The sequence below is a fragment of the Choristoneura fumiferana genome, chromosome 20 (genome assembly GCF_025370935.1).
Source record: "Choristoneura fumiferana chromosome 20, NRCan_CFum_1, whole genome shotgun sequence".
In the NCBI taxonomy this organism is placed as follows: domain Eukaryota; kingdom Metazoa; phylum Arthropoda; class Insecta; order Lepidoptera; family Tortricidae; genus Choristoneura; species Choristoneura fumiferana.
In genome coordinates, this window is record NC_133491.1 from 16,787,428 (window position 1) to 16,802,793 (window position 15,366).

The 15,366-nt window shown below is 38.1% G+C and overlaps 1 protein-coding gene across 1 annotated transcript; it reads right to left on the minus strand.

Annotated features, from left to right (window-relative positions):
• Nucleotides 1–330: 330 nt before the first annotated feature.
• LOC141439153 (cuticle protein CP14.6-like) lies at nt 331–1,314 on the minus strand. Its single transcript, XM_074103307.1, has 2 exons — nt 1,226–1,314; nt 331–683 (listed from the first exon to the last, which is right to left on the minus strand). The coding sequence occupies exons 1-2, from the start codon at nt 1,232–1,234 to the stop codon at nt 348–350; spliced, it is 345 nt and encodes a 114-aa protein (XP_073959408.1). The 5' UTR covers nt 1,235–1,314; the 3' UTR covers nt 331–347.
• Between the last annotated feature and the right edge of the window lie 14,052 nt (nt 1,315–15,366).

Genomic DNA, 15,366 nt, shown 5'->3' on the forward strand with positions numbered 1-15,366 from the left:
CAAATCATCATCATCCCAGCTACGTCCACTGCTGGCAAAGGCCTACTCTCAGAACAAGAGTTGGGCCATAGTTCACGCCCAGTGCGGATCGGATTTTTCTACCAGTAATCTTCGCAGGTTTGTGCAGGTTTCCTCAGATAGGCAATGTGGTATTTCAAAGTAATTCGCACATGACGAACTCAGAGGTGCGAGCCGGGGTTGAACCACGACCTTGCTTGAGAGGCGATAGGTCACTACCACTCACAATACCTATTCTTATTTCTCCCTCTTTCCGAGTTGCCTAACAAAAAATTTCACTTTTCTGGTACAAATATAAATTAAACGGAGAAAAAAGTTTCATGAACATTTTATTTAGCCTGAACATTGAACGGCAGATGAGCAGCCTCGACCCGGGTCCCATCAAGACCAGCGCTGTACTTGGTCACGTAAGTCTTGCCGTCGTCACCGATGAAGGAGGTCTCGCCCTCAGTGACGAGCACGTATTTGCCATCGGGGGTGGGGATCAGGCGGCCACGCTCGGAGACAACAGTACCCTCGGCTGTGACGTAGCGGAGAGCGTACTGGCCGTACTCGTCGTGGATTTCCTCATGCTGAAGAGCCGGGAGAGCACGACGAGCTGCTGTCTCATCGGGGCTACTGGGAGCCGCCATGGCAGCAGCGATCAGGCAAACGGCTACAATGAACTGTCAAGAAAAAATAAATAAAAAAAAATAAAATATCATGGGACACTTGACACCAATTGACTTAGTCCCAAACTAAGCAAAGCTTGTACTATGGATACTAGGCAACGGATAAACATACTTATATAGATAAATACATACTTAAATACATATTAAACATCAAGACCCGAGAACAAACATTCGTGTTATTCACACAAATATCTGCCCCGGCCGGGATTCGAACCCAGGACCTCAAGCTTCATAGTCAGGTTCTCTAACCACTTAGCCATCCGGTCGTCAAAATAGAGTAGATTCTTTTGGTTCAAGAGTTTTATCACACAAATTGCAGCGAGTCTCGTACAATTGAACACAGTAAATGTCATAACGATTTTCCATATAAGGCAATGCGATGTTACCATGCCGATCAAACAAATAACGCGATACCTAGTATATTTTGTAAAACAATAGAAAGATTTTTTTCTCAGGTAATCAGACAATCAAAAATAATTATAGTATAGAAGGTAAATCGGCTTAAATTTCTCAGAATATTATTATTAGGTACTTACCAATTTCATTTTGACTTGTGCAGTTGTGCAGGTAACTTCGGAAAGTGACGTCTAATTTCACTTTTCGTTCCTTTTATACAATCAAAAACATACTATAATTACAATACGTCACATTATTAAATGATAATGTACCTTAATGCGATGTTAAATACCTAATCCTGTTTTCGTAGGACAGCAACACTCATCGAGTACTAAGTGCTAATTGACGGATCCCTAAAGTTTTAATTAAAAATATGCTTATTTGTTGCAAAACACAACCGGATAAACCGGAAAAAATATTGCCTATTAGTACTGCACCCAACATTGTAACGTAATTACACCATTAGGCAAATGGTCATAGTTTCAAAGTCTATGAATACTCGTTGTTATTTGTTGACGCAAATGGGAAAAGAACCTAGTCGATTACAAAAAAGAAAATTTATTAAACGTTATGCAACTGATTCATCTATTTTTTTTTTTTTTTTTATTCGACTGGATGGCAAACGAGCAAGTGGGTCTCCTGATGGTAAGAGATCACCACCGCCCATTAACATCTGCAACACCAGGGGTATTGCAGATGCGTTGCCAACCTAGAGGCCTAAGATGGGATACCTCAAGTGCCAGTAATTTCACCGGCTGTCTTACTCTCCACGCCGAAACACAACAGTGCAAGCACTGCTGCTTCACGGCAGGATTAGCGAGCAAGATGGTGGTAGCAATCCGGGCGGACCTTGCACAAGGTCCTACCACCTGCACCCTATATCTATACCCTTAATGTATAAAACATTAGCTTTTTAATCATATTTATTAACATATTTACCCTATTCCATCACGTCTTTTGTAGGTACCTACATTTCTAAAACTACCCCGACGTTTCGACCACATTGCAGTCACAAATATATTGAGATGTATAGGTATGTAGAACAAAAATAACGTTTTGTGGAGATTGTTTTAGGATCTAGCTTCACACGATCCAGTGATTTGTCACTGACTCCAGAAACCTCTGGTTGATATGTTCATCTAACGGTTTTTGGCAGCTAATATTATGTTCCTAGAACCTTTTATTTCTTGTTCGCTTTGACTGTCCAATATACGTAAAAATAGCGGCTTCAATTTAACCAAAACTTTGAGATAATTCTAGCAATATAGAAGATGTAATTAAATACACATTAAATACAAATAAAAGAAGTCATAATCCCAAGTGTAATTAAATTTAGATATGTATGAAAATACAAACTAAGACATGGAGCACAGAAATAACAGAAGAGACAGTGAATCGAACCAGGTCTCAGCAATCCGTGCTGCGTGCTATAACCTACACCACCGATACAGGAATTTAGACACGAATTTTTCCTATGCATACAATTCAGGTTGCTTATTTCTACTGCTACTTATGCAGCAGCACTCCAAACCAAAAAAGTCCAAATAACCAAGCATAAGTAGATATGCATGTTTGAATGAGCACGTACGTAGTAATTTGACCAGAAATAATAAGCTTTTAACATATAACAATATATAGCTTTTACCCGCAGCTTCGCTCGCGTGAACTATAAACATTTCAAAGAAGCAAGCAATCAAGCAAGCAAGCAAGCAAGCATGCAAGCAAGCATGCAAGCAAGCATGCAAGCAAGCATGCAAGCAAGCATGTAATTATGCAAGGAATAGTGCAAGCAAGCATGCATTCGAGCATGCAAGCAAGCATTCATTCAAGACTGCATTCAAAGCATGCAAGCAAGCATGCAAGCAAGCATGCAAGCAAGCATGCATTCAATCATGCAAGCAAGCGTGGAAGCAATCATGTAAGCAAGCATGTGATTATGCATGAAATAGTGCAAGCAAGCATGCATACAAGGCTGCATTTAAGCATGCAAGCAAGCATGTAAGCACGCATGTGATTATGCAAGAAATGATGTATGCAAGCAAGCAGTAGTTACGGCGTGAAAGCGTAACAAACAAACAAACTCACTTTCCCCTTTATAATATAAAGGAAAGGATAAGGATGGATAATAAGATTTAAGCTTCAGTCAGAGTAACCATGAAAGCGAATGACGATATTTCATTAACCTGTAATTTGGCATTCGCCATTTTACCTACTGATGATTATTTATGATTGGAGATTTGGAGTCTTTTTGCATTTTTTATTTCAACTCCAAATTTGTTACGGGTATCCCGTGAAACCATATCGAAAATACAAACTGAGAAAAAGATGCACAGAAAAACGAAAGATCAGCGCTGGGAATCGAACCCAGGTCCTCAGCAATCCGTGCTGCGTGCTATAACCCTTCACCCCCGCTGGACAAACGGTTGTTCCAGGATTTTAATAAATTCCCGTAGCAATTTCCAAAAATTGCATCATGGTCTTCATCTGCGTTGGATTGGATAGTGACCACTCGTAAACTCACGGCTTTGACCAGAGACTGTATTGTCTAAAGCCGAGTTTAGACTTGCAAGAAAAATCATCTAAGTTGCATCGTGTTTGTAGTGGTAATCGAGCGCCGCAATACGGGTGTGGCTGTAATACGAGCAATAAAATTAAAACATAGTTCGTCCTCGTCAAACTGAACAACATTAGTTCAACGACTTTTAAAAATAATGTAGTCTTTGAATTTTCCTTTTTTCATACAAATTAAATACTGCTATCAATGACACATCACCATCCTAGAACACAACAGCTGACGTCGCCTGTCACGCTACAAACATCAAGCATTTTGTTTTACATTGCTTCTACGAATAAACTTAAAAGTGTATTAAAAATTAAAAAATACTAATTATTTTTAAAAGTCGCTGAACTAATGTTGTTCAGTTTGAGGAGTATGATCTATGTTTTAATAATTTGCTCATATTACAGGCCACACCCGGTATAATGCAACTTGCACGATTTCTTTTGCAAGTCTAAACTCTGCTTAACGTTTCTTCTGACGCTCGCGAGCACAGTCAAATGACAGTTTTCGCATACAAAAACTGTCACTTGATTGCGATAGTTATAAACGCGATAGTTATATAGTTAGAAACGTTAGGCAATACGGCTTGTTGGTCCTTTATCTCTGGTAGCGGGCCAGGTAACGGAGGATCAGGGGTACGAAGAATCTCCGGATGTCTCCCCGCTACCACATCGTGAGAGTTTTTTTTTTTTTTTTTATTCGACTGGATGGCAAACGAGCAAGTGGCAAGTTGTCGTTCATTGTGGCGTTCTAAGGGGGCTCTGTTGAGCGGTGGACATCTTTCGGCTGATGACGGTGATGTTGGTGGACGTCCTAGTAAATTTGGTCGGCTGGCGCCATATATCTACACAGGTTCGTGGTTAACTTGTTATCATTACCTTTGACAACACACCATGCGTTACGTGTCACACATTTTGCTTTGGAACGAACCTTCACACCATACCAATTAGCGAAACTATTGATTCCAAATTTTCGTATCAGAATGACAATAACTGATACTTGTGTGACTATATGGTTCACATTTGAATACACTAAACGTGGAACCTTTGTGTTGGTAAATGACGATTTGTTTGGATGGAGAATGAACTATTGAGTGGAACTAATTATCTGCCTCAGTGCTTACTGTCGACAATCGAGATCGAGTTGAGGTAACGAACTCGCATATCACGATAGGACCTTTTCGTAATCAATTTCACTATGATTTCTTTGGTGGATGTGAGGAATGTCGATATAACACCAGTAGCACAAAAGTTACATCCTGCAGGGCTACTACGAAACTCGAAACTCGAAGTTCGTTTCGTACCGTCCCTCTCGCTCTCGTATTAAATAGTGTAAGTGTCAGAGGGACCACACAACACGAACTTCGAGTTTCGAGTTTCGGAGTAGGCCTTCTGGTACGCGATTCGATTTCTTTGACTGATTGATATCTATAAATATCACTTACTAACTATCGACACACATACATAGTATGAAACTATGCTAGTAAAGAGATTTTTAAGAAAATCTCCTTTAAGATTGCTAAACGAATTACCAAACCTATTCTTGTTAACTTAGCTTAAATAACGCTCAAATAGCACCCCAAATGTTATTTAACCCGTTAACTGACCCCTATTGTCGTTTATTCGATTGTCACAAAAAATCGAAAACATCTTTACCTCCCTAGGGACACCGTTGCGATGGCTTCTGTGGATGGTCGGTAATACATCATTTTTGGGTTGGTTGTGATAAGGGAATAAAAAACGTTGGGTTGAGAAATAGAAAGGCAACGGAAGTATTTAAATGGTAATATACTCATAAAACGTTACTTATAAGTTATTTGTTTTATTTACGTTTGCAAGGAGTTTAAAGCCTTGTTCAGACTCTCGCTTTTTTATTCTGCCCAGTTTAAAAGTTGCTAAACATACCAATTAAAAGTTGTAGCGGTGCTGCGTACTACAATACAATTATTCTTTATTGTACACCAGAAATAGTAGGTAAGCGATACAGAAAACAGGTACACAGAGAAAATTACAAGGTAAGCAATAGGCTATAGCAATACTATTTAGAATCTAAAAAAATATTTTTTATTGATTGATTATATAATTATTGACAATAGGCCGCATGTTAGAAAATATCATAAACAGAACAAAAAATAATACAGAAGAACAATGAAAAGGAGATAGAGAGAGATATCAGGCTTAAAAAACCGAAGGGTAGATTCGCGCAACGGACATTAAGTGGTGGAAATGACGTCGGGTACGAGTAGTGGAGGAAATCGAGAATGCATTCCAATCAGTCGCGTATTAATCTTGAGGTAATGGTTGCATCATCATCTCCTGCTTGCCTAGGTTCCACATGTCTGCACCAACCGGACGATCGGATAGCCATGTGGTTAGAAAACCTGACTGCGAAGCTTGAGGTCGTGGGATCGATTCCCGGCCGGGCCAGATTTTTTTTATTTTTATGAATAATACGAATGTTTGTTCCCGAGTCTAGAATGTTTAATATGTATTTATCTATACAAAAAAGAAAGACAGAATAAATTTATTTGCCAAAAAGTATAAAAGTATGTTTATCCACAGTACAAAGCTTTGCTTAGTTTGGGACTAGGTCAATCAATTGGTGTCATATTGTTGTTATATGGGATATTTATTATTTAGGATACATATTTATTTATATTTGTAGATCATATAGGCCGACACGATAATGATATTATCGTCGTAACTGTGAAAATGCAAAAATTTTATCTAACTTTTTGCATTTGCGCATGTACTGTGTCTGACTCGATCTTGGCCAGTTTTTTCATCGACCCCTCGCTTAATTAGAGGTAGAATTGTCCTTCAATCTCAGGGTCCTCCACACAAGTGTCACCTATTGTGTTGTATTTGTATTTGTTGTGCGTTTGTTTCTGTAACGAAGGCATTAAGAGCGGTAAAGACATTTTTTTTAATGTTATAACCGACTTCAAAAAGGACGAGGTTATCAATTCGGTTGTATTTCTTTTTTTATGTTTGTTAACTCAGAACATTGTCATTTATGAACCGATTTGTTTTTTTTGTGCTCGTCTAGGAATGCTTTCAATTAGGTCGTATAAGCACCAAATCAGGATCTGATGATTCCTAAGGAAATCGAGGAACTCTTCAAATGTTGTAGGGACACCTATGGTAATGGTTTGATATATTTAGTAGTAACTCGTGCATTTGCTCTTGAAAATCATCATTTGGTGAAGTGGAACTGATGATGAAGACCACAGTTGACCATCGGAGTTACTACTCAATAACAGGTATTTCACGGGTTGAATTTCAATTACTTTAAGAAAGTTGCTAAGCAATTTATGCTCTTCGTAATGCATATGGTGAAATGGAATGGGTGGCGAAGCACCAGGACTCCTCAATAAAGAAAGTCTCTGCATCGGAAAAGCAATCTTTTGTAAAAGGTGACGAGCAGTTGACATTAAACTATTGTATCTTAGATTACACTAAAAAGGATGAAAAAAAAATTTTATAACAAAAAATTAAACCGACCAAAAACCATGAAAATAATTTTCTACCAGTCTGAAGTCGGTGCCTCAGCACGAGCCAGCAGGAGTGATTGAAGCCCAATATGTAGTGCGTAGGTGAGGTAGGCGACTATAGGTCCACTCCTGCTGGCTCGTGCTGAGGCACCGACTTCAGACTGGTAGAAAAATATTTTCATGGTTTTTTGTAGTCGATTCAATTTTTTTTCATGAACCAATAGAAAAGCTTCATTTACCTCGCCTCGCACAGCACCGCTCTGGTGGAAACAGCTGGTAATCCTCGCACATCACTTGGTTCAAACGCAACGTAAGGGCGGTAAATAAGGAATAACGAATGAGAGTATATTATATTACAAGGCCGGACTCGAAGACTGAGGGTTTTAATGAGTCGATGTTCATAGCTCCAGTTCTGCCCGTGCGTGCGACATATTTACAATGTTTTTCATCATCTTTTTAACATTTTGTATTTGTAAGACAATTTTTTAAATATTTTTACAAATAGTGCTAATACTTACCCCCCTCAAACCCCTCCCCCCCCCTTATACTTACTTCCCTTTAAGGGATAAGTTCGCCTTTGTACATCTTATTATCCTGTGTTATGTTATTTTCATGTGTTTTATGTACAATAAAGAGTTTTACAATACAATACAATACTTACCACTGGCGCAGCTTAGGGGCAGCGCCAGCAGCCTAAGCAGCTGTTGCATAAGCAGCAGCACACCTCGCAGTACACGCAACAACTCATAACGTCCTTACCTTAGGCGTTATACGCAAAAAAAGGCCTTGGGTTTTATTCAAAGGATTGCAACCAAGTTAGCCTGCATGTTACGACACGTTTTACGTTTACGAATAAGTGCGATGAAAAGTGTTTCGGTTATAACAATAAGTTAACCTAACAGAATACGGAAAGCGACGTACGCCGACGCCAACCAATGCAATTCAAACTAAACTCTCACAAAGCGCGCACGCGGTTGTCACGCTGGACAACTTCTATTAACTCTTTGTATCATTGTCTCGCGCTCAATGCATGACAATGAAGTTGCTCGTCAATGAACAACTTGTTGCAAGACTTTGGTCTTAGTTACAAATGGAGTTCGTTAGGAACTTGGAAAAAAATGAGGTCAATCATTGGAACCGTTATTAGGAATATATCCAATGACAAATTGTTGGCTGTATAACATATACTTAACAATCCTTTTTTATTGTTATATATTTATTATTAAATAGCGACCTGCTTGGCTTGGTTTGGGTACAACTTTCAAAATAGATGTCTTATAAACGTGATAATGAGTTAGCGGCTGTTTCGCTTTTTCGAGAACACAATTGTGTATGCAGGTACCTCTTACTAAATATTTTAATGTTTGTAATTTTTGTTTTATTTGTGTGAATGATTTAATTGATGGTGCACATCTGTCACTTAATTTAAAAGATCTATGCGTACAGACGGCGGGAAGTGACTTTATTTTATAGAGTAAAGATGCTCTACTATTTTTCTGTCTGTCCGTTCATCTGTCAGTCATAAATAATAATTACAAAATAAAATTATGTCATAGGTAAAATATAATGTAACTTATAAAGTTAGTAATACATTATATTTAATTTGGGTAGATATTTGTATCGATTTCGAGTATTAAAATCGAGCAATAAATGATTGGTGTAATTAAAGAGTTATTTTTAATAATCAATTATTATTTCGCTATGATTTAGTTGGAAAATGTATAGAATGTCAACATGACACTAGTAGCACAAAGGTTCCACCCTGGTACGTGATCCAGTTTCCTTGACTGTACATACGTATATTTGACGATATAATTATGACTTCGACAGTACACGAACAGACTGAGATAGACTGAGAAATAACATTAGTCTATGACATTTCAATGACAGTTTGCAAATTGCCCAATTTATGATGCAACTGGCATCCCGATCCAACTGTACTCGAGTGCATCTATTAATGGTTACCATGCCGTACGATTTTCCCTGATATTTCAGTATTTAGGGCTCCCGGCAAGATTACACAATTTTTTTTTTTCAAAAAACTCAGTTATTCAAGAATATCCAAATTGGCTTTTTCAGTCACGAGCGCAGTGCCATCGTAATGCTACTTAAATCATAATGTAAAAGATGTCAAAGCCTATTATCTATCATCTTATCTATCTATGCGAGAAGAATAGAATTTTCCTGGAGATTCAAATTAGAATGTAAATGAAAACCGAGCTTTAGTTTCGAGTTCAAAACTTTAGCAAACTAGTTTAAGTGTAGTTCACTGATATTTTAACTCTTCAATAAAGCTCCTGAGTCTATCAGTAATATCGTTGTTTTGTCATACTTTTTGACAGACACCGTGCGTTAACATCTACATAAGCATTGCCACTATATACTCGTACTATGCAAAAACCTGCGAAGCAATTCATGTATGTGTAGGTTTTCAATCTTCATAGGTTCCCCAAGCCCTTTTATTCTGAGAGGAGGCCTGGCCCAGTAGTGGGATAGGCTGGGATGATGAAGCAATCTAAGTTCTAGTAAATCTGCCATCTAAGTTAGCTATCGGACGTGCTAGGGCATCCTCTTATACAGAGTTAGGACTGTGAAATTTGCCACATTTTAATGCATGTCTATTTATAGAAGGAATCGGTAGTTAACATTGTGATCGTCACAGTTAAACTCCGAGTCAAGTACAGTTTTTTATTTCATACCAAAGTTTCGCTTACTCGGGTCCTGTAAATATTTTTTTTTAATATTAAGATATAATGTGCCACTTACTCAAAATTTGATTAAGCCTTATAATTGCACGTAAGACTATGCTCATCCATAAAATTTAAAGGGTTTACATAGAAAAGGTACTGAATTATCAATGTTTTTGTCATTTTCAGTTTTATATTTTTTTATTCGCGAGTAACAACGTTAGGTTGAGATTTTTACATTACTAGATTGCTTTTAATGTGTTTTTTGCAATATATTTAAATCAGAACACAGCGAGCCTACCACGCTCACTTAATACGATTCAGTTTAGGCTCTAAACTGAACTGCGTCGCTATTTCGTAACACGACGTTACTTTTGCGATTCAGTTCAAGCACAAAGAAATCGATTAAGCCGTTTCGGAGAAGTTTGGTCACAGAATTTGTGATCCGAGAATTTTATAGTGTTTCAGCTTTTTAGTGATGTTATTCTTGCTTAGAAAAATGTTTGCAATGTATGCTATTAGCAAGCTTAGGAGATGTCACAAGTCCTAACTTTTAGTGAATTTGTACCCATAAAATCATACTTTTGATAAGTGACCCAGAAACGTTACCATGGCAACACTACGTTAAAAAGTTGATTGACCCAATTATATAATTTATTTCGTTACCTTAAACTGCTTCAACTTTGCCCTCTGGCCCCAACATTGCCTGATTCGATTTAGAGTAGATAACTTAGCATCCTTAAGGTTTTAGAGCTTTTATCCCCCGTAATAATAATTCCCGTGTAGATAAAAGTTTAAAACCTATAAGAGTGCTAAGTTATCGACTCTAAATCAACTCAGGCAATGTTGGGGCCAGAGGGCAAAGTTGAACCAGTTTACGGTACTATCTGTTGTCTGCGACTATTCTGCTTTTATGAAATCGTACCCTAAACCGCGAACCACGAACAGGAAGACGAAGAGTTAGCAAGCCTCCCACTAGGACTGACGACTTCGTTAGAGTTGCGGGCAACCGGATCCAAGTGGCGAGTTCTCGTTCATTGCGGCGTTCTAAGTGTGGGAGATCTTGTTTAACATGGACGTCTTCTGGCTGATGATGATGACGATGACACTAAGGACCTGTTTCATCACTTGTCGACTAAATTTAAAGTAATGCCGTCTTTGTTTATTCGGACAAAACAAACAGAGACGGCATCACTGATATGAGATATCCGTCACTTAAAGTTAGTCGACAAGTGGTGAAACAGCCCCTAAGTCTTGCTTAAATCCAAAACCATTTACCCAAATACTTTGAGCCCAGTTTTTGCATTTTTAACGTGCTGAAACAACCAAAAAACCTACGTCGTTCCAAATCCACTAAATTATATGACCTAGGATTCGATCTATTTAATACCAAATCATCTAGACTCTAGAAAGGGTCACTAAAAGGACGTCAGCAGTGGGATATAGTATAAATCTAGTAAGTTATCTACAAACAAAGCTCCAAATTTGCACAAACATAAACATAATGTCCGCACGCTGCATAAATTATCGACCAGTTGGTGAGAACTCTCACTCTAACACTTTTATTCGTTTTACAAATGAATCTATTCGTATACAAAAAATAAACCGGAGTGGATAATAATAATTAGATTAATTCAAATCTTTACAATGTAAGATTCTAATCTATGTAGAAGATTATAGTTGCTTCTTCGTCTTCTTCGGTGGGTGCTTGGACGAGAGCAAATTAGGTGCATTATTCCTCGATTGCGTACTGCTTTTATACTGTGCCTGAAAAGAGACGTAAGGTCTGATCGTTAGTTGAAGGACCTCCTTGAGTTCGGGTAATAGGTATTTTATATGGCCAGCGATATCCCTATAAATTAGGTCCGGATGAAGATTTATTTAGGTACCGATTCGTAAGCAACCTTTCTAAGTGTTTGCGTTTTTGTCACTTTCTTATTGGTGGTGAAAATAGAGATAACGATATAGGTTTTGTGGGATTCGTGGAGGCACGGTATAGACTCGTTTGTTGATAGAAGTTTTAAGTTTCTTAAACTTGATGGCGTACCTATTAAAAAACCGGCCGAATATTTTTGCCCGCCTGCCATGGGCGGTTATGTTTTTCGAATGTATTCATGTTCATTTGTTTCGTCTTCTCTGTGGCCTACACGTCTAGATGGATTTCAACGTAATAGGTATAGTTCAATTCGGCATTGTCATATCATTTGTCGGAGCGACATTAGTTACCTACATATAATATTTTAATATGTTGTCCACGAAACAAATATAGCAGGGGGATTAATAAACAAATTTTGTATTGTAGCTATAACGAGAAACAAATAGAAGCTAATAATTCAAATAAAAATGTGTTATAACACTTCTAAGCAACCATTTCACAGAAATATCAAAAACTATGAAATAAAAACCCGATTGCCTTAAAAAACCTATAATACTAACTGAAAAGAAAAAAACAAGTCTAGTACTTAGTCTCTGCTTAGTCTCTCTCTAAAACTCTGTTGAGCAACTTAAAGTCCAACAGTCGGGACCAATTACTGGGGATTTATGAACCGATGACGAATTTGAAAGGGTCCCGACAGTTGAGAGTTTGCTAGGAGATGGGCTTTGCTAACATTGGGTATTGATAAATACCTGCAAATATGTACGACTCGCACTTTGCCGTCTTTTTTAACAACATTCTGCTGAATCTGACCACGAATGGTAGTATATTATTATTCCCTCAATGTTTCCCAACTGCAAATAAAATTCAACCCTATTTGTCGCACAGCATAAAACATATTTAAACGTATTGCTTTAAATGCCTTGAGGGAAAGAGCAGGGTTGTCAAAATGGGAGTCGTCGTGTAATTTGCACAATCGTTTGTTCGCGAAGTACGATATTTAATCGCTTGTTACGCTAATTAGCTGTTTTATGGTTTTATTTCGCTTGCTATGTCGGCCGTGTTTTTGGTAGGGTTGTCAATTAAGTACTTTTCTTTTACTACTTTGCCCCAAAATAGGCTCGGAGTTGCTCAGCCAGACGTGTTTGAGGTTGATCTACGGAATCGAATCTGAAATGAGGAGAAACTTAGAAAAACCTTAGGAGAGACTTAGAGTGACCGACAGAGCCAAGTGAGCGGGCGGGTCACGTCATTACGTGCTATATTATTATTACTATATTATTGCTGTATTCATCATCATCACCATCATATCAGCCATAGGACGTCCACTGTTGGACATAGGCCCCCATAGACCTCCAGTTGCCTCGGTTGGAAGCGGCTTGCATCCACCGTAAGCTCGCGACTTTAATCAGGTCATCCGTGCATCTCGTTGGTGGACGTCCTCCGCGATCCGCGGTCTCCACTCGAGAACCTTTCGGCCCCAACGACCATCTATTCTCCGTGCTATATGGCCTGCCCATTGCCACTTCAACGAGCTAATTCGCTTGGCTATGTCGGTGACCCTTGTTCTTCTACGTATCTCTTCATTTCTGATTCGATCCCGTAGAGAAACCCCAAACATAGCTCTCTCCATAGCTCGCTGAGCAATTCTGAGCCTATACTAGTAGGTATTACTGTATTATTTCTTGCCATTGAAAATAATCATTGCCGCACCTATGGACGCTTGTTAGTTGAATAACGGATGCGTTGCCAGTACTTTGCGAAAACAGTACAGAATAAATAATAGTACAAGTATCTAAAGATAATACTGGCGCTGCAACCTGACTGTAAAGTTTCTCCATAATTTATTTAATCATATTACTGCATGTGCCAGCCCTGTTCGACGGCAACCAGCTGTTGACCAATCAGAAGCGGTTGCGATGTCTCGCATTGCTGCATTACGCGGCGTCGCGGTTTCGTCGAATCATCTCGAGCGCAATAGGGCTGCCACTGCGATTCTAGACGGCCAAATTATTCAGTATCTTGCTTGCAAGTAGATAAATAGGAGAATAGGTTAGTGTGTAATAGAAGGGAGAGGGTTTTTGAAGGATTCAACTAAAGCTTAAAAACGTTTTAGCTTGTTAGTTTGACCAATGGCATCTCAAAGGGTTGTGGGTTTGCTAAGACCTGCTACGCCTCACAACGGACGCAGTGGAAAAAAAAGAAAGAAAAAATATTTATTCGTAATATACATGGAGAAATAAAAAATAAGATAAAATAAAATAAAAATAAATGCTCGCTCTTAAGCGAATTTTTAATTATTTTTTTATTTATTTTTAAACAGAACTAACTTAGTTTTAAAGTGTGTATGTACTAACAAATGAATGGATCTATGTTGTCTGATAAATAAATAAATTATTATTATTATTAAGCTATAAGGCGGCCTATTGCTTACCTTGTAATTTTCTCTCTGTGTATCTGTTTTCTGTATCGCTACTATTTCTGGTGTACAATAAAGAGTCATGTATTGTATTGTAAATGCATGCATGGCTCAACACCCTACATGTTGACATTTAACAAATAAATTAATAAGAACATTTTATTTATTTCCAAAAATGTTGACATGATACCTACCCAAATTTTGATCAATGTAAATTTTTTCTAAGTATATTTCAATACGAATTGACTTTATCTCAATTTATTTACCACAAATATAATCACAATGTCACTAATGCTACTTAAATTTAATATATATTTAACAATAAAAAAAAATCCTTACCCTAACCTTAACCTAACCTAAAAATCTCCCCTTGCATCGTGTTCGGCTCAAAAGTCCAAACTATACTGGCTGCATTTTATATTTATTAACAAATTATATTGTTTTAAGTAAAGATGACCGGATGGCCAAGTGGTTAGAGAACCTGACTACGAAGCTTGAGGTCTCGGGTTCGATTCCCGGCCGGGGCCGATATTTTTATGAATAATACGAATGTTTGTTCTCGGGTCTTGGATGTTTAATATGTACTTATGTTTATCCATTGCCTAGTATCCATAGCACCTACAAGCTTTGCTGAGTTTGGGACTAGGTTAATTGGTGTCAAGAGTCCAAAGATATTTATTTATTAAAGTGTATTCTTTAATTACCTGTAACTTTGTATTATAGGTACACCTATTTCAATAAATGTGTGCCATACGATTTAAGTCGTAAACAGGGAAAACTAAAACCCCCGAATCCCCGAGTAATCCGACTTAAGGGCTTATTATATATGAATTCGGTTTGTCACCAGAAAGCGATTACGACATATTCGACAAAGTTTAGCTGAATTTTTTAAACGCAGATGCATTTATATGTTTGATGCCAATGTCTGCATATCTGTGTTGTGGGTGTCCATGGGCGGCGGTGATTGCTTCTCATAAATAAGGTGACCCGCATGCTCATTTACCTACTCTTCTTCAGTACAAGAAGGCTGTACCTATTAAAACTGTCATCATCTTCATCAGCCGGAAGACGTCCACTGCTGAACAAAACGACCTCCTCTTAGAACGCCACAATGAACGACAACTCGCCACTTGCATCCATCGGTCACCCGCAATTCTTACGATGTCGTCAATCCACCTAGTGTATGATGTGTGTTAAATTGTATTTTTTAAACAAAATCTTTGTCTACCGAAATTATTATGTTAAC